At 36.3% G+C, this 24,352-nt stretch overlaps 1 protein-coding gene across 11 annotated transcripts in view; it reads right to left on the bottom strand.

Annotated features, from left to right (window-relative positions):
- The window catches only part of ATM (ATM serine/threonine kinase), a 153,127-nt gene that overhangs the window by 110,125 nt on the left and 18,650 nt on the right, over positions 1-24,352 (bottom strand). For all 11 annotated transcript variants that reach the window (XR_011560614.1, XM_019975377.2, XM_019975381.2 and 8 more), the window contains 8 exons: positions 18,210-18,375; positions 17,315-17,553; positions 15,573-15,736; positions 6,500-6,669; positions 4,747-5,118; positions 3,778-3,969; positions 2,944-3,039; positions 1,653-1,878 (listed from right to left, as the gene is read on the bottom strand). Coding sequence is in view for 10 of the 11 variants with exons in the window: in XM_019975377.2 (XP_019830936.2) it covers positions 1,653-1,878; positions 2,944-3,039; positions 3,778-3,969; positions 4,747-5,118; positions 6,500-6,669; positions 15,573-15,736; positions 17,315-17,553; positions 18,210-18,375 (1,625 nt within the window). In the remaining variant the exon portion in view is untranslated. The remainder of the gene's footprint in view (positions 1-1,652; positions 1,879-2,943; positions 3,040-3,777; positions 3,970-4,746; positions 5,119-6,499; positions 6,670-15,572; positions 15,737-17,314; positions 17,554-18,209; positions 18,376-24,352) is intronic.

Below are 24,352 nucleotides of genomic sequence, written 5' to 3'. Positions count from 1 at the left end.
TGACAGTATGGATTACAACAAATTGTGGTAAATCCTTCAAGAGATGTAAATACGAGACCACCTTACTTATCTCCTGAGAAACCTGTATGCAGATCAAGAAGCAACAATTAGAACCAGACATGGTTCTAACTGACTGGTTCAAAATTGAGAAAGGAGTATGACAAGGCTGTATACTGTCACTCTACTTATTTAATTTATAAGCAGAGGTCATCATACAAAACGCTGGTCCAGAATCACAAGCTGGAATCAAGATTGCTGGGAGAAATACCAGCAGTCTCAGATATGCATATGATACCACTCCAATGGCAAATAAAGCGAAGAGGAACTAAAGAGCCTCTTGATAAAAGTGAAAGAGAAGAGTGAAAATGCTGGCTTGAAACTCAGCATTCAAAAAATGAAGATTATGGCATCCGGTCCCATCACTTCATGGTAAACAGAAGTAGAATCAGTGACAGATTTTATTTTCTTGGGCTCCAAAAATCACTGCAGATGATGACTGCAACCATGAAATTAAAAGACGTTTGCTCCTTTGACAAACCTAGACAGCTTATTAAAAGCAGACGTATCACTTTGACAACAAAAGTCTGTATAGTCAAAGCTACAGCTTTTCCAGGAGTCACGTGCAGAGTAAGGGCTAAACCATATAGAATGCCAAAGAACTGATGCTTTTGAATTGTGGTACTGGAGAATATTCTTGAGAGTCCACTGGACAACAAGGAGATTGACCAGTCAATTCTAAAGGAAATCAACCCTGAATATTCATTATAAGAACTGATGCTAAAGCTGAAGCTCCAATCCTTTGGCCACCTGATGTGAAGAGCTGATTCACTGGAAAAGACCCTTATGCTGGGAAAAGACTGAAGGCAAAAGGAGAAGGGATGAGAAAGACGATGAGAAAATTAGACAGCATCACTGACTCAACATACATGAATCTGAGCAAACTCCAGGAGACAGTGGACAGCAAAGCCTAGCATGCAACTCCATGGGGTTGCAAAGAGTCAGACACGACTTAGCGACTGAACAACAACAACATGAAAATTAAAAGATATACGGCTGAGATTATCAAAAAAGGCTTTCGTGAGGATTTTGACATGTGGATTATTTGAACACAGAGAAATGGGTAGAAAGACATAGGAGTTTTGATAAGAGAACAACACACACAATGAGAATTTTTTGATTTTAAGATGACAACGGAAATAATATGTAAGACATCACTAAATGACTGCTTAAATATGGGTGACTGTTAGTTCATTTATCAATGACTTCTCTCACTTTTCATGCAACCAAAATCTATTAGATTAGTTTAAATTATGTACTTTTCTGTTATCGTAAAATTTCCCTCCTCTGAATTAAGGTTCTTTTTCATCAAATAATCTGTATGTTCAAAACCATTATTACTGCCCATTAACCTACCCAAAGAAATCTACTTCTTTAATGTCTGTAAGAATTTCTGGTTAAAAAAGTAATTCTTTTTCTTCAGTTTTACTTTTTTCATTCTAAGTTTTTTTGCAATTTGTAGGCATGTGCTATTACTTTGCTTTTAAAATTAAGCTTCTCATCATCCTGAGGGCCTTTCCTGACATATTTCTCCTTCCTAACAGTCTACCAAAGTAGAATCAAACACAGGCTTTAGCTCTTCTTGAAAATCTCACCTCAGATGAGTAGTTATTTAGAAGCTGTTCTGACAGTCTCAGAAGATAGCGATCCAGTGACTCCTTGAGGTTTTGGTGGACAGAAAAGCCTACACTGGATTGGTGCTTTTCTATTATATGTTCTTTCACAATGGTTAAAAAATCCATCTTGTCAAAAGTTGTCTGAAGAAACAGATCTTCAGCTTCTGAGAATGAAGGTTCTTCTGTATCTTTTTGGTGTTGCTCACTTTAAAGAAGTAAGATTTTCAATTTATAAGATCAAATTGTCAACTATTTTACCTTTATATAGCATCTATCTATCACAAATAAAACATTAACTTAGCATTAACATTGAATCTATGTTATTCAAAGATTGCTCATGTAATTAGTGAATTATTCTTTAAATGCTTTTCTTTGGATTTTTATAACTACTTACATTGAATTTCATTATTCAGTAGCAATTTCACTAACAAATGGACAAGAGAAATAAAAGATTCAATCTAAAAGGCAAATTCAGAAGTATTAAAAAAAACATCAATTAACAACAGATATAAACATTAAGAATAACATTATCTGAGGGACTTCTCTGGTGGGCCAGTGGTTGAGAATCTGCCTTGCAATGCATGGGACACAGGTTTGATTCCTGGTTAGATCCCACATGTAGTGGAGCAACTAAGCTTTCACGCAGCAAGCACTAAGCCTGTGCACTCCAGAGCCTGCTTGCCAACTAGAGAGCTCAACTACTGGGCCCACATGCCAAACCTTCAAGAGTCTGCATGCTACAATGAAAGATCCCACGTGCCGCAACTCAGACTTGAGGTACTCAAATAAATAAAAAAAAGAAAATGAAAACCAAATTATCTGAAAACTTTTCCCTTTTTTTTACATTTCTCCAAAATGTAGATTTTTTTTGTATTATGCCCTCTTGAGAAAGACTAGAAAACTTCATGCCAGTGAATCATTTTCAGTCACAGTGATAAACATAAGCCTCTGAAGTCAATCGACTAAAATGAGGTTTTTGGATTTTTGTTTTCCCTATACTAAATTATCATTAGTTTTTAAAGTAGTCATTCAGATTTTATTTGACATATAAAAGAAGCCTTTTCCATGTGTTTATGTTAATATCCCATCATAAACACATTATAGAACATAAATTATAATTATTGAAGTTAAAGAAACTTTTCCCTTGCTAACAGTTATAATTTTTTTAATTGACCAATTTGGTTCACAATTTTTAAGATGTAGCTACCACTCTGCTAAAATTATTATCTTTGTTAATTAAAACAACACAGAACTCCATTAGGAAACATACCATTCTGGCACACTTTGGAAAAAATTCATTGCTGCTTTACAGTTTTTCATAGTGAGACTCACGAGAATTTTCTCCAGGGTAAGATGAGGAAAATTACTATGAAGTAAAAAATAGAGATCTTTACTTAAAAGACCAAAAGCCATTTAAAGCATTCTTTAAACTTAAACGCCCACACTTAACTAAAAATATTGATCTCTAAAATTTGGACCCCAAATTAAAACTGTTTCCATCTATACTAAATTTCTTAACAACTGAAAAAGTACTTAAGGAACATAAATTTTATGTTACTATCATTTTCAACACTTCTAGATGTAGGGCCATATTCAATTTTCAAAGAGCCTAAACAACTATGAAATTCAAGTCAAATCACTAGGATCCAGAGGAACTCCTTCAATCACTCAGTTCCAATTACTGACTGAGGACAGGTTAAGTGGGCAAGTTGCTCCCCATTTTAGTGCTTAAGTCCCAGTTTGTCTTTTTAATTTCTTTCCCTTATTAATTTAACATATTTAGCCCAGAAAGCATTCTCCTTATGATTCCACAATATACCTGAGTGGATATATGTTCAGACGGACCTATTTAGGGACAATCATCACCATGTAACTCTCACTGTCTAGGCAGTGAGAGAAAAAAAAGTAAAAGAACTTGGGCAAAGATTCAGGTACAAAGACACAGACCACTATGAAACAAAAGGACTGTTTAATAGTTAGGACTAATTCTGGAAAATTCTAGAAGATGACTGCAAAATAAAGCCATCTAGTATCAAATAAGAAATGGAGAGCACCTTACAAAATAAATTTAAAAAGCAGCAGCATGCTAAGGAACTCAAATTACCTGCAAAGAATTGGAGGTAGTTCTGTACTGTCTTCAAAGTCATCCTCTAACTGACAGAATAAGAGCCATTTCATTATCAATTCCTTTAAAGAATTTCTGCTTACATCACATATATTTTTCTCAATTCCTATTGTTACTGATTCTGGAACTACACAGATTGTCAGTGCCAAAGTCAAACAGCATACTGCGGGACTGTCGCAAAACAAAAGACAATTAATATTAAAAGTAAACTTTTTGCATAGAATACAAACTATGGTTACCAAAGGGAAAAGGAGGTGGGAGAGGGATAAATTAAGAATTTGGGATTATCAGACATAAATTACTATGTGTAAAATAGATATACAACAAGGTCCTACTGTATACACAAGGAACTATATTCAATATTCTGTAATAAACCATAAGAAAAGAATATGAAACAAAATATACATATACACACTCACACACACACACACACACATATAGAAAAAACTGAATCACTTTGCTTATATACCAGAAACTAACACAATACTGTAAATCAACTATACTTCAATTTTAAAACAGTTAGGCTCTTAGAGGGACAGAGACCATGTGTATCTTTTTACTACTCTGTGGTCAATTTTTAGGACATGTGCTGGCACACGGTAGATATATAAACTTCTATGGACTAAATGAGCACAAAAAATCCAACTACATTTGAGAAAATTCTTGACTTAGTACTATCTTATTGTAACAGTATGCAATACTAAGAGAAATAAAGTTTATTCTATTTATGAGCAAACAGATAATTGCTAATTACAAATAAAAGAAATTTAAATACTTCATCTTTAAAACTGGGCTTAGTAATCTCTTCATATTTCAAACTTACTTATTAAGACTTCCTTAACAAACAAAAGAATCTGAAACAGAATTTAACATATTTTTAACTGAAGTTAGAAATTACAAAAATCAGGAAATATATATGCTGCAAAATATAATTAATAGACAACTTACCATGAAGGTCTACAGGCTGACCCAGTAAATAACTTCCAGAATTCTCTGTCAACCTCAACTAAACTGCCTTGAATTATGGCTCCAAGTAAGCCGAAGTTTTCAGTTTGTATTTGTTCAGAACTTATACCACGAAAAGTAATAGACCAAATTTTAATCCAGATTTTCAATAAATCTGACTTTTGTGAGCTTTCTAGGTTTGATCTCTTGCCTTGACACAATGCAACTTCCATAAGACATCGTAACACATATGGTGTGCGTTCCCCACGTCGCTGTTGAGGTAAAAGCTGGTATAGTATCATTAGTAATGGTGACAACTCACAGTTAGGTAAACTTGCAGGATATTTTGATATTAATTGAGTTGCGATTTGTAACCTAAAAAAAAAGTACAAATAATTTGAAAATTATTCTACTCCATTAAGGTGCCAAAAGAAAATAAATATAGACATAGTACTCATACAATATCCTAATTAGAACATTGTCATCATCATTTTCCAGACTACCCTCAAAATAAACTGGCTGTTAGTAATTATTTGGTCCTACTTCCTAAAGTGGCAAGAAGATTGACAGCATTTTGGCTAGCTGGGTAAGCTATCATATTTTGCTTACAAATAACTAAATTTGCTTATAAATAACTAAATTACCAATATTCTACTTCTTACTGCACACTTCCCTGCCCTTCAGCCACCAACAATATACCTTGAGAACAAAAACCAAAAAAAAATGTTTCCCCGACATTAATTCAGTTAATTCATTAAGTATTTGCTGTGAGTGCCCTAGAATGTGTGCGACTCAAGAATAGAAACTGCAACTTATTCACTCTCTACCCCTTATGCCTGGCACATAGTAGGTGTTCAATAAATGACCTCACTAAATGGATAAATTAAAGAATATGAAATAGGTACCATCAACTATAGGAAATAAACAAGAATTTAGCAGTAAGTATCAAAATCAATATATATATCCCCCCCAACAACTCAACTATATTTAAACATTACATTGACATGGGAAAAAATCATAGAACATTATTCGTAAAAGTATGACTAGTCTATGAATTGTTCTGTTATGTAACTGTTCTTAAGCAAGCTGCTCAACCTTTTTCAGTTGCAGTTTTCTTTTTGGTAAAGCAAAAAAGGCTGAACTGTAAGAATTCTACAGATTCCTTCTAGACCTAAAACTTTGTGATTTCACAGAATTCCACAATTTATATAATTACTTAAATAACTGTGAATGCTATATAAGACTAAAGAACAGAGCAAATAATAAAAAGTGCCTTTAATATGGCATAAGGTTCAAATTACTCTCCAAATTCTGAATGCTATCTTTAATTTCTTCCTAATTTAATTATATTAGAAGGTACTATGCATGGTAAAATCTCTTTGTGTTGAGGTATAGAACTCAGTGAATTCCAAGAGGCACACTGTACAGATTGCCCACCAATCAGGCATTTCTCCCTTCCTTCTTACTATGGGAATAGGCATAGGAAAGGTGCATATGCATAGGGAATATGCATAGGAAAGGCCCTAGTTCTGGCCTCAGGAGATAGTCATGAAGGTGGTTATCTGAGCAGGTCCTGGTTATCTCAGCAGGTGGTTATCTCAGCATGACATTCCCCTTTAGTCAGTAACTGCTTTGGGTGTGGACAAGTGTGACCTAGTTCTGGCTAGGCCAATGAGGTAAAGGAACCTACTGGAGGTCTTGTGAGAAAAATTAATGAGACTAAAATGATACTGAAAGAGAAAAAAAGAACACTTACCAAGGTACAATATCAAAATCATTCTGTGACTTCTGAAGGTGATCTTTTATTACTTCCCAGCCTAATTCTATCTTCCTCTTTTTGCAAGGTACACTGTAATCAGTAAGTTCTCTTTGTGTGGTTGTGTAAGACTGAGAAATCTCCAAAGATCTGGAATCTTCATTAAAAACCTGAAAAATAACAAAGGAAAATACATTTAATATTGCTATTATTTCTAATAGTTCAATAGAAAAAAATGTTCCTCTTCAGCTGACAATAAGGTTAGTCATAACGAGTAACAAATTACTGAAATATATGGATATGACATATAGAAATAAACATTTTGCAGATAATAATGGCTGTCTAGAAAGCAGACATTACCAAGTAAAATATTAGCTATACTGTGTGGGAAAATTTACTGAAAGCACCAAAACATCTAAAAGTAAAGAAAAAATTCCAATTTTCAAAAGGATTAAATCATAAATTTAGTGTTAAGAAAATATTTGACAAGTGAAATCATCCTTGCATGGTACCCAAATCTCTAGGGAAAATCTTTACTTAAGAAACATTAAGGCTCAATTTCATTTATTTCTGCTCTAATTTTTACGAATTCTTTCTTTCTACTAACTGGGTTTTGTTTGTTCTTTCTCTACCTCCTTTAGGTATAAGGTTAGGCTATTTATTTGAGATTTTTCTTATTTTCTGAAGTAAGCTTGTTTGCTATAAACTTAGATGTGTCTCATAGGTTTTATTTGTTTTTATTATTTTTTAAATATATACATTTTATTGAAGTATAGTTGACTTAACAATGTTTCAAGTGCACAGCAAAGTGATTCAGTTATACAAATACACATATATTATTTTTGAAATTACTTTCCATCATAGGTTATTACAAGATATTAACTATAGTTCCTTATGCTATACAGTGAACCTTTCTTGCTTGCTACATATGTACTTTTTAATTACAAATCTACCATTCTATTTATATTAAGTCAAACGAATGGAATCAAAATTTCACAATTTTTTTAGTCAGGCAAAGATGCATGTTTTCTAAATTTTTTATATTTATAAATATTTAAAAGTATATATATTAGATAATATATTATAAATATTCATGTGTGTGTATATATATATATATACACACACAAAAGCTTTTCTACTACATTGATAAAGGCTTCAGAAAGAACATAAAAAAAGAGGAGTTGGAGAATATAAACTAAAGGAAACGGGAACAGTGATTATGAAATAGAAAAAGTGAAACAAACTAGATAAAAGTAAAAGATCATTGAATAGTCCAGTTGCTTTTAAACATGACTGCTCTTATAAACTTATTTGGAGCTCTGGAGGAAAAAAAGATACATCTGAGCACTTGTAGTTTTCAAAATATTTGAAGATAATTCTGATATGCAACTGGATTTTAAAAAGAAATAACAGGTTTTTCTACTAGATCCTAGTTTTGATAATACAGAATTCTATTACTTTTCTATGGACCAATCGTGATACAATGGTATTAAGTGAGTAATAGTTACATAATCACAATAGTAAAAGATGTTTATCAGTTTTCACAATTAATAGTGAAGTCGCTCAGTTGTGTCCGACTCTTTGCAACCCCATGGACTGTAGCCTACCAGGCTCCTCTGTCCATGGGATTTTCCAGGCAATAGTCCTGGAGTGGATTGCCATTTCCTTCTCCAGGGGATCTTCCCAACCCAGAGATTGAACCCGGGTCTCCCACATTGTAAACAGGCACTTTATCATCTGAGCCACCAGGGAAGTCTTCACAATTAATAGCCAGACATAAAATATAAGATAATTACAATTGCAAGCGCTAATGGGAACATGATTAACTTAACAATATAAAATAATTACATACAATTTACGGGGGGTCAAGCAGAGATAAGTAGAAGGGCATACATGCACATGCTTTCATCCACTGAGTCAGTCTGTATCTTTTGGTTGATGTATTTAATCCATTTACATTTAAGGTAATTATCAACAGAAGAACCTGGCAGGTTACAGTCCATGGGGTGGCAAGAGTCGGACATGACTTAGCAACTAAACCACCACCACCATCACCACCACCATCACCACCACCATCAATATGTATGATCCTATTACCGTTTTCTTAATTGTTTGGGGTTTATTTTCTGTAGGTCTTTTCTTTCTCTTGTGTTTCCTGCATAGAGATATTCCTTTAGCATTTGTTGTAAAGCTAGTTTGGAGGTGCTGAGTTCTCTTATGTGTGTCTGGAAAGCTTTTGATATCACCATAATATGTGAAGGAGAGTCATGCTGCGTAGAATATTCTTGGTTGTTAGGTTCTTTCCTTTCTTCCCTTTCGTCATCATACCATTCCCTTCAGGCTTGTAGAGTTTTTATTGAGAAATCAGTTGATAGCCTGATGGGAGTTCCTTGTATGTTATTTGCTGTTTTCCCTTGTTGCTTTTAGTATTTTATCTCTGCCTTTAATTTTTGTCAGTTTGATTACTGTCTCGGTGTGTTCCTCCTTGGTTATCCTTCCTGGGACTCTCTGTGCTTCCTGGACTTGGTTGACTATTTCCTTTCCCATGTTCAGGAAGTGTTCAGCTATTATCTCTTCAAATATTTTCTCAGGTCCTTTCTCTCTCTCTCTGTTCTCCTTTTGGGACCCCTATAATATGAATGTTGGTGCATTTAATGTTGTCCAAGAGGACTCTTAGGCTGTCTTCATTTCTTTTGATTTTTCCCCTTATCTTCTGTTCTGTGGCATTGATTTCCACCATTCTGTCCTCCAGGACATTTATCCATTCTTCTGCCTCAGTTATTCTGCTCTTGATTCCTTCTAGTGTATTATTCATTTCTATTTGTTCTTTAGCTCTTCTAGGTCTTTGGTAAACATTTCTCCCATCTTCTTAATCTTTTCTTCCATTCTTTTCCAGAGATCCTAGATCATCTTCACTATCATTATTCCAAATTCTTTTTCTGGAAGGTTGCCTATCTCCCATCCGTTTAGTTGTTTTTCAGGGATTTTATCTTGTTCCTAATTCTCAGACATAACTTTCTGCTTTTCCATCATGATTAACTTTCTGTAAAATGGTTTTTGTTTTAGCTGCTGTGAGACTGTGCTTCTTGCTTCTTCTGTCTGCCCTCTGATGGATGAAGCTAAGAGGCTTGTGTAAACTTCCTGATGAGAGGGACTGGTGATGGGAAAAACTGGGTCTTGCTCTTGTGGGCAAGGCCTTGCTCAGTAAAGCTTTAATCCAATTATCTGCTGATGAGTGGGGCTGCATTCCCTACTGGTAGTTGCTCACATGAGGCAAGCCAATCTTAGGGTCTATGGGCCCTATGGTAGGGTCAATGGTGAACTCCAAGAGGGTTGATGTCAAGGTGGAACGTTCCAGTGCCCCTGTCCCTGTAGTGAGTCCCTGCCAACCCACAAAGCCCTCCAACACCATCAGGTAGTTTTGGTTCAGTCTCCTATGGGGTCACTGCTCCACTCCTACGGATCTTGGTGAGCACAAAATTTTGTTTGTGCCCTCCAAGACTGGAGTCTCTGTTTCCTCATTCCTTTGGAAGGCCTATAATCAAATCCTGCTGGCCCTCAAGCCCAGATTTGCTGGGAATTCCCAGTCCCTTTGTCGGATCCCTATGCTGGGAAGCCTGAGTTGTGGTTCAGAACCTTCACAACAGTGCAAGAACAACTTTGGTTTTACTGTTCTCCAGTCTGGGTGACCCACCCAGCACATGTGGGGTTTGATTTTACCATGATTGCACCCCACCTACTGTCTTGCTGGGGCTTCTTCTGTGTCTTTAGACATGAGATATCTTTTCTTGGAGGGTTCCAGCATACTCCTATCAATGGTTGTTCAATACTTAGTTGTAATTTTGGTGCTCTCACAGGAGGAGTTGCGTGCGTGTACTTCTACTCTACCATCTTGAACTGGAAGCCCAGTTTTATTTTTATTTTATTTTATTTATTTATTTTTGGCTGAGCTGGGTCTTTGTTACTATGCCTAGGCTTTCTGTAGTGATGGCAACCAGGGGCTACTCTCTAGTTGAGGTGTCAGACCTTCTTCTAGTTGAGGTGTCAGAGCTTCTTATGGTGGTGACTTTTCATATTGAAAAGCATGGGCTCTAGAGTGCGTGGGCTTCAGTAGTTGCAATGTGTGGGTTCAGTTGTTTTAGCCAATGGGCTTAGTTGCCCCAAGGCATGTAGTATCTTCCTGGAACAGAGATCAAACCTGTGACCCCTGCACTGGCAGGTGGATTCATAACCACCTTAACTGGACCACCAGGAAAGTCCTCCAACAGGTTTTAGATAAATGAAATAGAGACTAAAAAAAATAATAGAAACATCATTGAAACTAAAAGATGGTTCTTGAACAAATAAAATTGATAAAACTTTAGCCAGACTCATCAAGAAAAAAAAGGGAGAGGGCCCAAATCAGTATAATCAGAAATTAAAAAGAAGTTACAGCTAACACCACAGAAATGCAAAGGATCATTAGAGACTACTATAGGCAACTATATGCCAATAAAATGGACAACCTAGAAAAAACAAATTCTTAGAAAGGTACAATCTCCCAAGACAGAACTGGGAAGAAACAGAAAATGTGAACAGACCAATAAATAGCAATGAAACTGAATCAGTAATTTTTAAAGCTCCTAACAAGCAAAAGTCCAGCAACAGATGCCTTAACAAGTGAATTCTATAACATTTACAGACTTAACACCTATCCTGAAACTATTTCAAAAAACCGTGGAGCCACAAACAATTCTGAACACATTCTGTGAGGCCAGCATCACCCTGATACCAAAACCAGACAAATATATCATAAAAAAGAAAACTACAGACCAATATTACTAATGAACAGATGCAAAAATCCACAACAAAATACTAGTAAAAAAAAAATCCAACAATAGGTTAAAAAGATCATACCCTATGACCAAGTGGGATTTATCCCAGAAATTTAAGAATTTCTCAATATTTGAAACGAGTTGCCAGTCCAGGTTCGATGCACGATACTGGATGCTTGGGGCTAGTGCACTGGGACGACCCAGAGGGATGGTATGGGGAGGGAGGAGGGAGGAGGGTTCAGGATGGGGAACACATGTATACCTGTGGCGGATTCATTTTGATATTTGGCAAAACTAATACAATTATGTAAAGTTTAAAAATAAAATAAAATTTAAAAAAAAAAAAGAAAAAGAAAATCAGTAATATATTATACCACATTAACAAGGTGAAAAATAAAAACCATATGATCATCTCAATAGATAGAATATAAAAAAACTTTTGATAAAACTCAACATCATTTATAATGAAAACTTCCTAGAAAGCAGACATAGAGGAAACACATGGTGAAAAGCTGAAAGCATTCCTCTGAGATCAGGAAAAGAAAAGAATGTCTACTTTCACCACTTTTATATAACATGACTTTGAAAGTCCTAGCCATGGCAATCAGAAAAAAAAAAAAGGAATCTAAATTGGAAAGGAAGAAGTAAAACTGTCACTGTTTTTGTGGATGACAGGATACTATATATAGAAAATCCTAAAGATGTCACCAGAAAAACTACAAGAGTTCATCAATGAACTGGGTAAAGATGTAGGATATAAAAAGAATATACAGAAATCTGTTACAATTTTATACGCTAATAACAAACTACCAGAAAGTGAAATTAAGGAACAATCCCATTTACCACTGCCTTAGAAAGAATAAAATACCTAGGAATAAACCTTTTGCCTACAGGAGGCAAAAAGCCTGTCCTCAGAAAACTGTAAGACTGATAAAAGAAACTAAACACAACACAAACAGACAGAAAGATATGCTGTATTCTTGGATTGGAGAAATCAATATTATTAAAATGACCATATTACCCAAGGCAATCTATAGATTCAACACCGCCGCCGCCACCGCCACCATCAAGTCGCTTCAGTCGTATCCGACTCTGTGTGACCCCATAGACGGCAGCCCACCAGGCTCCCCCATCCCTGGGATTCTCCAAGCAAGAACATTGGAGTGGGTTGCCATTGCCTTCTCCAATGCATGAAAGTAAAAAGTGAAAGTGAAGTCGCTCAGTCGTGCCCGACTCTTAGCGACCCCATGGACTGCAGCCTACCAGGCTCCTCCGTCTATGGGATTTTTCAGGCAAGAGTACTGGAGTGGGGTGCCATTGCCTTCTCCGTAGATTCAACATGATCCTTATCAAAATGCCAATGATGGACTTCCCTGGTAGTCCAGGGATTAGGACTCCATGTTTCCACTGCAGGGGTTGGGGGCCGGAGCGGGGAATGGGTTCAATCCCTGATTGGGGAACTAAGATCCTGCATGCTGTCTGTGGCCAAAATAAAATGACACTAATGATATTTTTCCCAGAACCAGAACAAATAACTTTAAAATTTGCATGGAAACACAAAAGTCCCCAAATAGCCAAAATAGTCTTGAGAAAAAAGGACAGAGCTGGAGGAATCACACTCCCTGCCCTCAGACCATACAGACTACAAAGGTTGATAATCAAGAGTATGGAACTGGCACAAAAACAGACACATAGATCACTGGAACAGTGTATAGTCCAGAAATAAACCCTTGTACTTATGGTCAGTTAATCTATGACAAAGGAGACAAGAATATACAATGGAGAAAAGACAGTCTCTTCAATGAGTGGTGCTGGGGAAACTGGACAGCTACATGTAAAAGAATCAAATTAGAACATTCTCCAACACCATATTAAAAAAAAAAAGTTGGATTAAATACCTAAAAGACTGAATACTAAAAAACTCCTAGAGGAAAAGACAGGCGGAACACCCTTTGATATAAATCATAGCAATACTTTTTTTTGATCTGTCTCTTAAAGAAAAGGAAATAAAAACAAAATAAACAAATGAGACCTAATTAAACACACAAGTTTTGAACACCAAAGAAAAGTACCCACAAAACAAAAATACAGCCTACTGAACGGGAGAAAATGTTAGCAAGTGATATGACCAGTAATGGGTTAATATCCAACATATATAAACAACTCATACAACTTATCAAACAAACAAACAACCTGATTAAAAAATGGGCAGAAGGGGAAATTCCCTGGTGGTACAGTGGATAGGAATCTGCTTGCCAATGCAGGAGGCATGGGTTCGATCCCTAGTCTGGGAAGATTCCACATGCCACAGAGCAACTAAGGCCTTGCTCCACAACTCACTGAGCTTGTGTGCTGCAACTACTGAAACCCATGCACCTAGAGTCCATACTCCGTGACAAGAGAAGCCACCACAGTGATAAGCCAGTGTACTGCAATGAAGAGTAGCCCCTGCTCACCACAACCAGAGAAAGCCCATGTGTAGCAACAAAGACCCAGTGCAACCAAAAATAAAATAAATAAATAAGTAAGTTTTTAAAAATAGGCAGAAGACTTGAACAGATATTTTTTTAAAGAGGAAATGCAGATGACCAACAGGAAGAAGAAAAGATGCTCAACATTGCTAATTATCAGGGAAATGCAAATCAAAACCATATCACCTCATCGCTGTCACAATGTTTATCATGGTTATCATCAAAAAGAACACAAATAACAAATGCTGGCAAGGACATGGGGAAAAGGGATCCCTTTTACACTGCTGGTGGGATGTAAATTGGGGCAGCTAATGTGGAAAACAGTTTGATGGTTACTCAAAAGACTAAAATCAGAATTACCCTATAACCCAGTAAAATTCTCCTGGGTATGTAGCTGTAAAAAACAAAAGTACTAATTTGAAAACATATATGCAACCAACGTTTACAGCAGCATTACTTACAACTGAAAGATATGCAAGCAACTTCAGTGTCCATCAAGAAATGAATGGATACACACCCACACACACAAAAGAATACTACTCAGTCATTAAAAAAGAAAGGTCTGCCATTTGCAGCAACACAGATAGACTTGGAAGGCATTTAAATGAAATAAGTCAGAGAAAGACAAATATTGTATGATATCAAGTACATGTGGACTCTAAAGACACAACAAACTAATGAATATAATAAAAAAGCTGCAGATGCACAGATACAGAGAACAAACTAGTGGTTACAAGTAGGGTGTCTTAGTTACTCAGTCGTGTCCAACTCTTTGTAACCTCATGGACTGTAGCCCACCAGGCTCCTCTGTCCATAGAATTCTCCAGGCAAGAATACTGCAGTGGGCAGCCATTCCCTTCTCCAGGGGATCTTCCCAACTCAGGGACTGAACCCACGTTTCCTGCATTGTGGGAAGATTCTTTACCTTTTGAGCCACCAGGGAAGAGGTGTACAAACTACTGAGTGGGAGTTTGTAAGGACATATTATACAACACAGGAAATACCGCTAATATTGTGTAGTAACTTTAAATGGAATATAACCTTTAAAAATTGCATTGAAAATAAAAAATTTTTTAAAATTCTTCTACAGAGAAAAAAAGCAAACACTAAGCCATCACCTGATGAGCTGGTAAACAAAATGTAATATATCCTTACAACTGAATATTATTCAGTCATAAAGAATGAAATACTGATTCATGGTACAACATAGAAGAACCTTGAATATATTATGCTTAGTGAAAGAAGCCAGACACAAAAGACTGCACATTATATGATTCCATTTATACGAAATGACCAAAACAGGCAAATCGACAGAGGCAGAAAGTAGATTAGTGGCTGGCTGCTAGGAACTGGAAGAAGCAGGGAATTGAAACTGACTGCTAATAGGCACAAAGTTTATTTTGGCAGTGATGGAAAGGCTCTGGAATTAGTGGTGATGGTTGCACAACACAGTGAAAATGCTAAAAACCACTGAATTATATATACTATTTAAAATAATGAATTTTATGCCATATAATTTTTAAATCAGTAGGGAAAAAAAAAAACATATAGGGTTAGGATAACCTTATTTCCTATAGATAACTTTTTTAAGAATGGAAAAGTTCATCATCAGTTTTTACTAAGTTTATATTTGTAAGATAGTTATCTTGTAAGTTAGAAGAGCAATTCTAAATATTTATGGTGCTTTGAAAGGAATCAACATGTACAGAGTAATTTATAAGCTTTTTACAGGCCTAATAAAAAGGAAAATGAATGGAAAATTTCAAAATGTGACAAGATCTACTATACCTGGTGACAAATATCTGCCATCAATTCAATCAAGTTTTCCTTAACAGCAATATTACGAGATCCTGAAGTGTATTTCCCTCTGCTTCCTATATTACTTATTTCATTAACTAACAAATCATACAGGTTGTGTAAAATACTTCTCCACTTTCTTGATTCATAAGCACCTGTAATATTAAAAAATAATTAAAATATCATCTATATATACAATCCATTTGTACTGCCAACTTCCACAAAACCATTTTCAGGTAGAAACATTAGAAGACATCTGGTGCAGTCTATTTACTACTAATGGCTCCTCTGACTATATCCTTGACAAGCTCTACTTCCTAATGATGTCCACCTCACACTCAGTTAACTGTATATGCTTTGAAGAGAGAAGAAATAAAAGTTTGATTGAGATTTTGATTAAATTGGCTAGAGAAAGTTTGATAAGAATATGGAAGAATTTAAAAAAACAATACAATTAGTACATCCCCTCTTTTATGAGAACCAGCTTCTCTGCAGGCCTTTGTTTAACAGAAAAACATTACCAATTTCTTCAACAAGTGTACAAATAACATGTTATCCAGACACCATATCGTCATCTCTCCTCTTTCCCTAGACTTACTCCAGTCAACTTATGTCTCTTAAAAATGCTTATTCTACAAAATCTCATGAGCATACCAGAATACTCACAATTCTGATCTAATAAGTATGAGGAACAAACAGTGGGGCTATTACTTTCCACAAACAAATAACCTATTTAAAACCTATTAATGAATTTAATTTAATCTATTTAAAAACTTAATATAATCTATTAATGTAGCCTAAAACTGTATTAGCATTTCTGACAGCCTTATCATCTGCCGATTTTCAATTCATCCTAAACATGCATTTAACTAAAACCCTAAACATATCACACCATGCCCTAATAAGCCTAATTTTCATTCTGGTAAGAGCTATATGAAAGATGAAAAACTGAGAAAAGTCACTATTATTTGACCTATAGTCATTTCATGGGCTATAAATACATCTAACTATGTATACTAGAAGACCGCACAAAACACACACAGCTGATTGTGATAAAGTAAGGTCATTATACTAACCATGATGAATTGACTTAAAAGCTAGTATCAGCAAGAGTCAAAACATAGCCTAATCATGAGTGAACTCATTCAATTCTGGTTCTACCCACTAAAATTCTTGTCTACTGAATGGAACTACACCATCCAAGCAATACTCTCTTGGTGAAAGATTAACCTAAAGGAATGAAGGGAGGATAAGTCATTTATTTTCAGTTTTCCTAGCAAACAGAAGCCTGGAATAACTATGAGGTTTGAGGCAATATGTATTTATCTTCATTGGGAACTGACATCTAGCTGGTTCAGTCCATATTTATCTATTTTATTTTTCTAATAAAAGCAATACATATGTAGATAAACAAGATCTTGCTTTCTCTGTGTCACACCTCTTAGCGCCTAATTATTACTACATAATCACCTCCTAGAGGAAACAGTGTCTCATCTTTGTACTCCTCATAAAATGCAGAACTGTACTAAACAAATGGCAATGCATGATATGATTTGCTACCACAGTTTCAATTTTTTTCTAAGAAAGTGAAAGATATCCTCATGACTAATTATATTACCATGCATAACAATCCAGAGGAAGGTCATAACCTCCTGATCATACAGATTTCATACTTAACCCTTTGTATATCAATGAAAAAACAAATTCAAAATAGGAAAAAACTTTCTTTATACCTTTATCTTGAGTTTTGGCTCCCTTTGGATGATGAATATAAATTTGTAGCTGAAATAATTCAATAATTACTTCTTTTAAGGAATTATTAAGTCTCTGTTGAGTCCAAATATAAAGTAAGGTAGGAAGAATTTCATCTCCTAATTCACATACTCGAATTCGAAAGTTAACAGACAAAGTCTTGAGAAAGATAATAAATGCTGCTAAGATATGATTTAGACCTGCAGGGCTCTTTTCTTGGCTGTAACATAAAATAAAAAGACTTAATACAACAGGGGAAAATGCACAAACTGAAGACAGTTATGAAGTTGCACACTGAAAGAAAAAATTTGACATCCAAATAATCTTACTTTCAGACTTGTTCAGGAAAAAATAAAATAAAATAAAATCATAGCAGTATTGCATAGCAACAGCAAAAAACAGTTCTTAATTGGCACTAAGAGATCTGTTCTCTCTCCCTACTGCTAAAGCACTGTCTAAAAATAAACTAATCCATAATACCTACCACTTACAAAATAGTTCACATTATAAATTGGGTAATGCAGCACAATAAGATGTTGATATTTCCAAAACACATCCCCAATTCATTTTATTCTTAGCGCATTATACTTATCTTCGAAAATGGGGAAAATAAAAATACTTAGAGGCCATAAAGCTTTCCCTGTTATTAAAAAAGCAAGACATCTCCCCACTCAAGAACATTATTTCACGTTCTGCATACTAAATATTCAGGAAGTACTGGACCTAACACTTTCTTAGGGAATCCACTAGTTCTACTATAACAGGTCCAACGCTTTCTTAAGATTGCTAAAAAACTGTAGTCACTGAATATAAAACACAGTCTTGTAAAAAGGATCAGATGGATTTCCAATACAAAACAAAAATAGATCAGATTACCGTGCCTGGTGAATAGCCTTAGAAAAAAAATCCAAAAATTTGGGATTTAATCCATCGGTCTGTGAACAGCATCCTTTGGTCACAACTTGAATTATTCTTGCCACCAAAACTCTATTAATGTCTTGTGAAGGTTTAAGATATAGACTGCAGTACACAGAGAACAATTCTTAAAAAAAAAAAAAAAAAAAAGTATTAGTTATGTTTTTAAAAAGAAAACTATCAAAACATTTAATTAAATGCCACAATTCAAATTTCGGTAATCCCATAAACAAAACATTAAAAATTATACTAATTTATATTTAATACAGTTAAAGAATCCCATCAACATTTAACTTTATAAATTAAACTGTCTTCAATACAGGAACAGGGCTTCCCTGGTGGTTCAGTGGTAAAGACTCTGCCTGCCAGTGCAGGAGACACAGGTTTGATCCCTGGACCAGGAAGATCCCACGTGCTGCAGAGCAGCTAAGCCTATGTGCCACAACTACTGAGGCCCACATGCCTAGAACCTGTGCTCTGCAGCAAGAGGAGCCACCGTGAAGAGAAGCCCAGGCACAGCAACTAAAAAGTAGTTCTGCTCACCACAACTAGAGAAAAGTCCCCCAGAGACAAGGACCCAGCACAACCAAAAATAAAGAAATAAAAATCATTAAAAAAAAAAAAAAGACAGGAACAACTATAGGCAGCAAAGTATGTGAACACCAGTTTAAGAGCCAGACCTCAGACTTAATTTCTCTATTCCTAAATTCCTTTGGCTAGGCCCAAGAAAGCACTTGAGACAGTGTGTTCTCCATAGTTTTATATTGTTCTATGCTAGTTGCCTAATAATGTGTGTATAGTGTGTCAGGAAGTGTGAAAAGACTGAGACTTTACGCTATTTGCAATCTAACAAATTAAAATACCAGGGGACTTCCCAGTGGTCCAGTGGCTAAGACGCCACACTCCAAATGCAGGGGCCCAGGTTCGATCCCTGGTCAGGGAACTAGATCCCATATGCAACAACTGAAAAGATACTACGTGCTCCAACTAAAAAGATCCCACATGTCACAACTAAAAGATCCTACATGTCGCAAGGAAGACAGAAGATCCCATGTGCCACAGTTAAGACCTGGTGCAGTCTATGGGGTTGCGCAGAGTCGGACACGACTGAAGCGACTTAGCAGCAGCAGTCAGATAAATGTAAAAAAAAAATTAGAATACCAGTTTTATGGATACTGACAGAAGACATGAGATTCCTAATCAGAGAAAAAGGACAATTTCTCACAGCAATGATGGGTATTCAGAGTAGCCAGAATGAATAGAGTAGCCCATGAGTAACCAGAATATCTTTATTTTTTTTTTAAATTTATTTTTGGCCGTGCTGCGTCTTCACTGATACGAGCAGTGGACACTCTCTTATTCCAGCGAGCGGGCTTCCCACTGAAGTAGCTTCTCTTAATGCAAAGCACAGGCCCTAGGGTGTGTGGGTTTCAGGAGTTGCAGCTCCCAGGCTCTAGAGCACCCACTCAGCAGTCGTGGTGCATGCGCTTAGCTGCTGTGTGGCATGTGGGATCCTCCCAGCTCAGGGATTGAACCCATGTCTCCTGCACTGGCAGGTTGATTCTTTACCACTGAGCCACCAGGGAAGTCCAAGAGTCACCTTTTTGTTTCTATAATTTTTCTTTATTGTTTTCTGTGTTCATTGATTTCTGTTATTCTGCTTGAAGTCTTTGGATTTTTCTTTTTCTAGTTCTTGAGATGGAATCTAAGGTATATATTGATATACTTGGAATTTAAGGTATATATTGATATACTTACATATATATACTTGATATATTTCTTCTTTTCTAATGTAGTCATTTAATGCTATAAATTGCTCTCTCAACATTGTCAACATTTGTGAGATGTGACTAAAGTAGTGTTTAGAGAAAAATATATTATATTAAATGCATGTACTGGGAAAAAAGCTCTTAAATTAATGATCTACATTTAAGAAACTAGAGAATGAAACCCAAAACAAACAGAAGGAACTAAAAATGTAAGATCAGAATCCGTAATCAAAGAGGCAATATCACAACAGAGCCTAAGCATTTTAGAAGGATAGTAAGACACTATTTAAGAACTTTACACTCATACTTTCAACAGCTTATATGAAATGGACAAATTCTTAAAGAAACAAATAATCAAATATCACTGAAATATATAACCTAAATATATTGCATCTATATTGCATAACCTAAATCTTACATCTATTAAAGAAACTGAGTTCATAGTTAAAAACCTTACAACAACCATGACCTTCAAATTCAATATATAAAATAGATAATACATCATGCCCTAGTAGGGTATATAGCAGGAACATAAGGTTGAGTCAACCTATGAAAAATTAATCAACATAACTCACTATTATCAATAAACTAAGACAAAAAGTTCTATGATTATCTCAATATATGCAGGAAAAAATTTAACCTAATTCAATAACCACTCATGATAAAAAACCATGAGCAACCAGAATAGAAGGGAATGTCCTCAGCCTGTATTAATAGCTAACATGCTAATGAGCAAACACTGAATTTTTCCACCTAAAACCAGGAACAGGACAAGAAAGGATGTCTGTTCTCACCACTCCTAATCAAAATCATATTGGAGGAAAAACTATTAAAACTCTTGGAAGAAAATAGAGGGGGAAAGTTTCATGACATTGGATTTGGAAGTGATTTCTTGGAAATGACCCCCAAAGCACAGGCAACGAAAGAAAAAATAGATAAACTGTATTCATCAAATCAAAACCTTTTGTGCATCAGAGGACACTATCATCAGAATTAAAGGCAATCCACAAAAGTCTGTATAGTCTAAGCTATGGTTTTTCCAGTGGTCATGTACAGATGTGAAAGGTGGACCATAACAAAGGCTGAGGGCCGAAAAATTAATGCTTTCGAGTTGTGGTGATGGAGAAGCCTCTTGAGCGTCCCTTCTTCAGCAAGAAGGTCAAATCAGTCAATCCTAAAGGAAATCAAACCTGAATATTAAATTTTAAAGACTGATGCTGAAGCTGAAGCTCCAATAGCCTGCCACCTGATGTGAAGAACTGACTCATCGGAAAAGACCCTGATATTGGGAAGGACTGAAGACAGGAGGAGAAGGGGACGACAGAGGATGAGATGGCTGGATGGCATCACTGAGTCAACAGACATGAGTTTGAACAAACTTCACTCCAGGAGTGAAGGCCAGAGAAGCCTGGTATGCTGCAGTTCTTAGGGTTGCAAAGAGTTAGACGTGACTTAGTAACTAAACAACAAGGAATTGTTAGGGGAAGCACACTGACTGAAACCACCCACCCTGGCCAGACACCATAGCAACCATTTGCATGAGTTGTTTTATGAAGGAGGTCCTGGTAAGGAACACAGAGCTATTAAGCCACCACCAACTGGAAGAGTCCGTTGGAGAAGGGGACGACAGAGGATAAGATGGTTGGATGGCATCACCGACTCGATGGACATGAGTTTGAGCAAGCTCCAAGAGCTGGTGATGGACAGGAAAGCCTGGTGTGCTGCAGTTCATGGGGTCGCAAAGAGTTGGACATGACTGAACGACTGAACTGAACTGCAAGAGTTCAGGAAAGGTCAAAAGGTGACACCACGTGTCGAACCACCTCCCAGAATCCTTCTTGCTGACATCCATCTTGGATGAGCAATGCTTGTGCCACCAGGAAGGACTCTGAGTCAGAATGACTGGCCAAAGACAACCCAGAAACTAACCTCATCACCATAAACCCCAAGACTGTGAGCCACGTGGCAGAGCAGTTCTCCTGGGTTCCCTTACCCTGCTGCTTTCTGCCTGGGCACATCTTCCCAATTAAATATCTTGCTTTTTCAGCACATGTGTCTCCTTGGACAATTCATTTCCAAGTGTTAAGATAAGAGCCCACTTTTGGGCCCTGGAAGGGGTCCCCCTTCCTGCAACAGAATGGGAGAAAATATTTCCAAACCATATATCCGATAAGGGATTAATATTCAAAGTATATAAAGAACTCCTACAATCCAACAACAGCCAACCTTATAAAAACTGGGCAAAATATTTGAATAGACTTTTGTCTAGAGATGATATACAAATGGCCAAATAAGCATATGAAAAGTTTGACATCACTAGTCATTAAAGAAATGTAAACCAAAATTACAATGAGATACCACTTCCCATATATTTACCTTACATTAGGAATGCTATTATCAAAAAAAAGAAAGAAAATGAAGTGCTGGTGAGGGTGTGGAGAAATTGGAACACTTGTCCATTGCTGGTGAATATATAAAATGGTGTAGCCCTTGTGGAAAACAGTATGGTGAGTAGTTAAAAAATTAAACATAGAATCACCACATGATGCAGCAATTTCACTTCTGAATATATACCCAAAAGAACTGAAAGCAAGGACTCAAAGAGCTATTTGTACACCCATGTTTATAATAGCATTATTCACAGAAGCCTAACATACAAACAACCCAAGTGTCCAATGACAGATGAATGGGTAAAGAAAATGTAGTATATATAAACAATGGAATATCATTAAGACTTTAAAAGGAAGAAAACTCTGATGAATGCTACAACATGTGAACATTATGTTAAGTGAAATAAGTCATTCAGAAAAGGACAAATATTGTAGAATTTCATTTATAGGAGGTAGCTAGAATAGTCAAATTCAGAGACAGAAAGCAGAATAGTTGCCAAGAGCTGGAGGAGGAAGTAGGGCAGGTTCTTATTTAGTGGATACAGTTTCAGTCTGCTTCTGCTAAGTCGCTTCAGTCGTGTCGGACTCTGTGCAACCCCATAGACGAAAGCCCACCAGGCTCCCCTGCCCCTGGGATTCTCCAGGCAAGAACACTGGAGTGGGTTGCCATTTCCTTCTCCAATGCATGAAAGTGAAAAAATAAAGTGAAGTCGCTCAGTCGTGTCCAACTCCTAGCGACCCCATGGACTGCAGCCAACCAGGCCCCTCCGTCCATGGGATTTTCCAGGCAAGAGTACTGGAATGGGTTGCCATTGCCTTCTCTGAGTTTCAGTTTAGGAAGAAGAAAAAAATTCTAGAAATGAGTGGTGATGGTTGCTCAACAATGAATATTCTTAATACCACTGATTTGTATACATTAAAATGGTTAAAACAGTAAATTTTATGTTATGCATATCTTATCATTAAAAAATACTTATACTGAGGTCTTAGCCAATATAAGGTGAAAAAAGAAATCAGGCCACATGGCTCAGTAAAACTCTCTATTACTTGCAGATGACATGACTGTCTAAACAGAAAATTCCCCAGAATGAACAAAAGAGGTGTTAGACCTAATAAGTGAGTGATTTTAGCAAGGTTCCCGATCAATATGGTATTTCTGAACAATATGGAAAAGAAAATGTTTTTAAAAGACAGTAAACTTTACCAACTACAGCAGTATAAATCTAACAAAACTATACAAATTCTGCATATGCTGATAAATCAAAAATGACCTAAATAAATGGAGAGATATATCATGCTCATGGACTGGAAGAGTCTATGTTGTTTAGATGTCTGTCTCTCCTAAATTGTTCAACAGGGTCAAAACAATCCAAATAAAACTGCTGCAGAACTTTTTGTAGAAGTTAACATGCTGATTCCAAAATATATAGAGAAATGTTGGTTTAGTCTTAGGCCATCTTCTCATCTCATATTAAGCTCTCTACCTAGACAATTTCATCCATAACAATGGTTTCAATAGCCACCTCTACCAAACACATTTTGAATGTAAACACCTCTTGAGCAGAGTTTCATTGAGTGAAGTCACTCAGTTGTGTCCAACTCTTTGCGACCCCACTAACTGTAGCCTACCAGATTCTTCCATCCATAGGATTTTCCAGGCAAGAATACTGGAGTGGGTTGCCATTTCCTTCTCCAGGAGATCTTCCAGACCCAGGGATTGAATCCGGATCTCCTGCATTGTAGGCAGACGCTTTACCGAGCCACCAGGGAAGTCCAATTAGAGAAGTAAATTTCAGAGAAGGTAACTAACTAGAAAAATTCAACAAAAAGACTGATTATTGTAAGTGGAGGTAGTTTCCTTAAAAATACAGAGAATTTCAGAGAACGTGCCAGATGATGGAATCATTATACAGAGACTAGAGGAATGACTGTCTATTTTTCAGAG

The sequence above is a fragment of the Bos indicus genome, chromosome 15 (genome assembly GCF_029378745.1).
Source record: "Bos indicus isolate NIAB-ARS_2022 breed Sahiwal x Tharparkar chromosome 15, NIAB-ARS_B.indTharparkar_mat_pri_1.0, whole genome shotgun sequence".
Taxonomy (NCBI): Eukaryota; Metazoa; Chordata; class Mammalia; order Artiodactyla; family Bovidae; genus Bos; species Bos indicus.
Note: the sequence above shows the minus strand (reverse complement) of the source record. Positions and strands in the feature narration are given on the sequence as shown.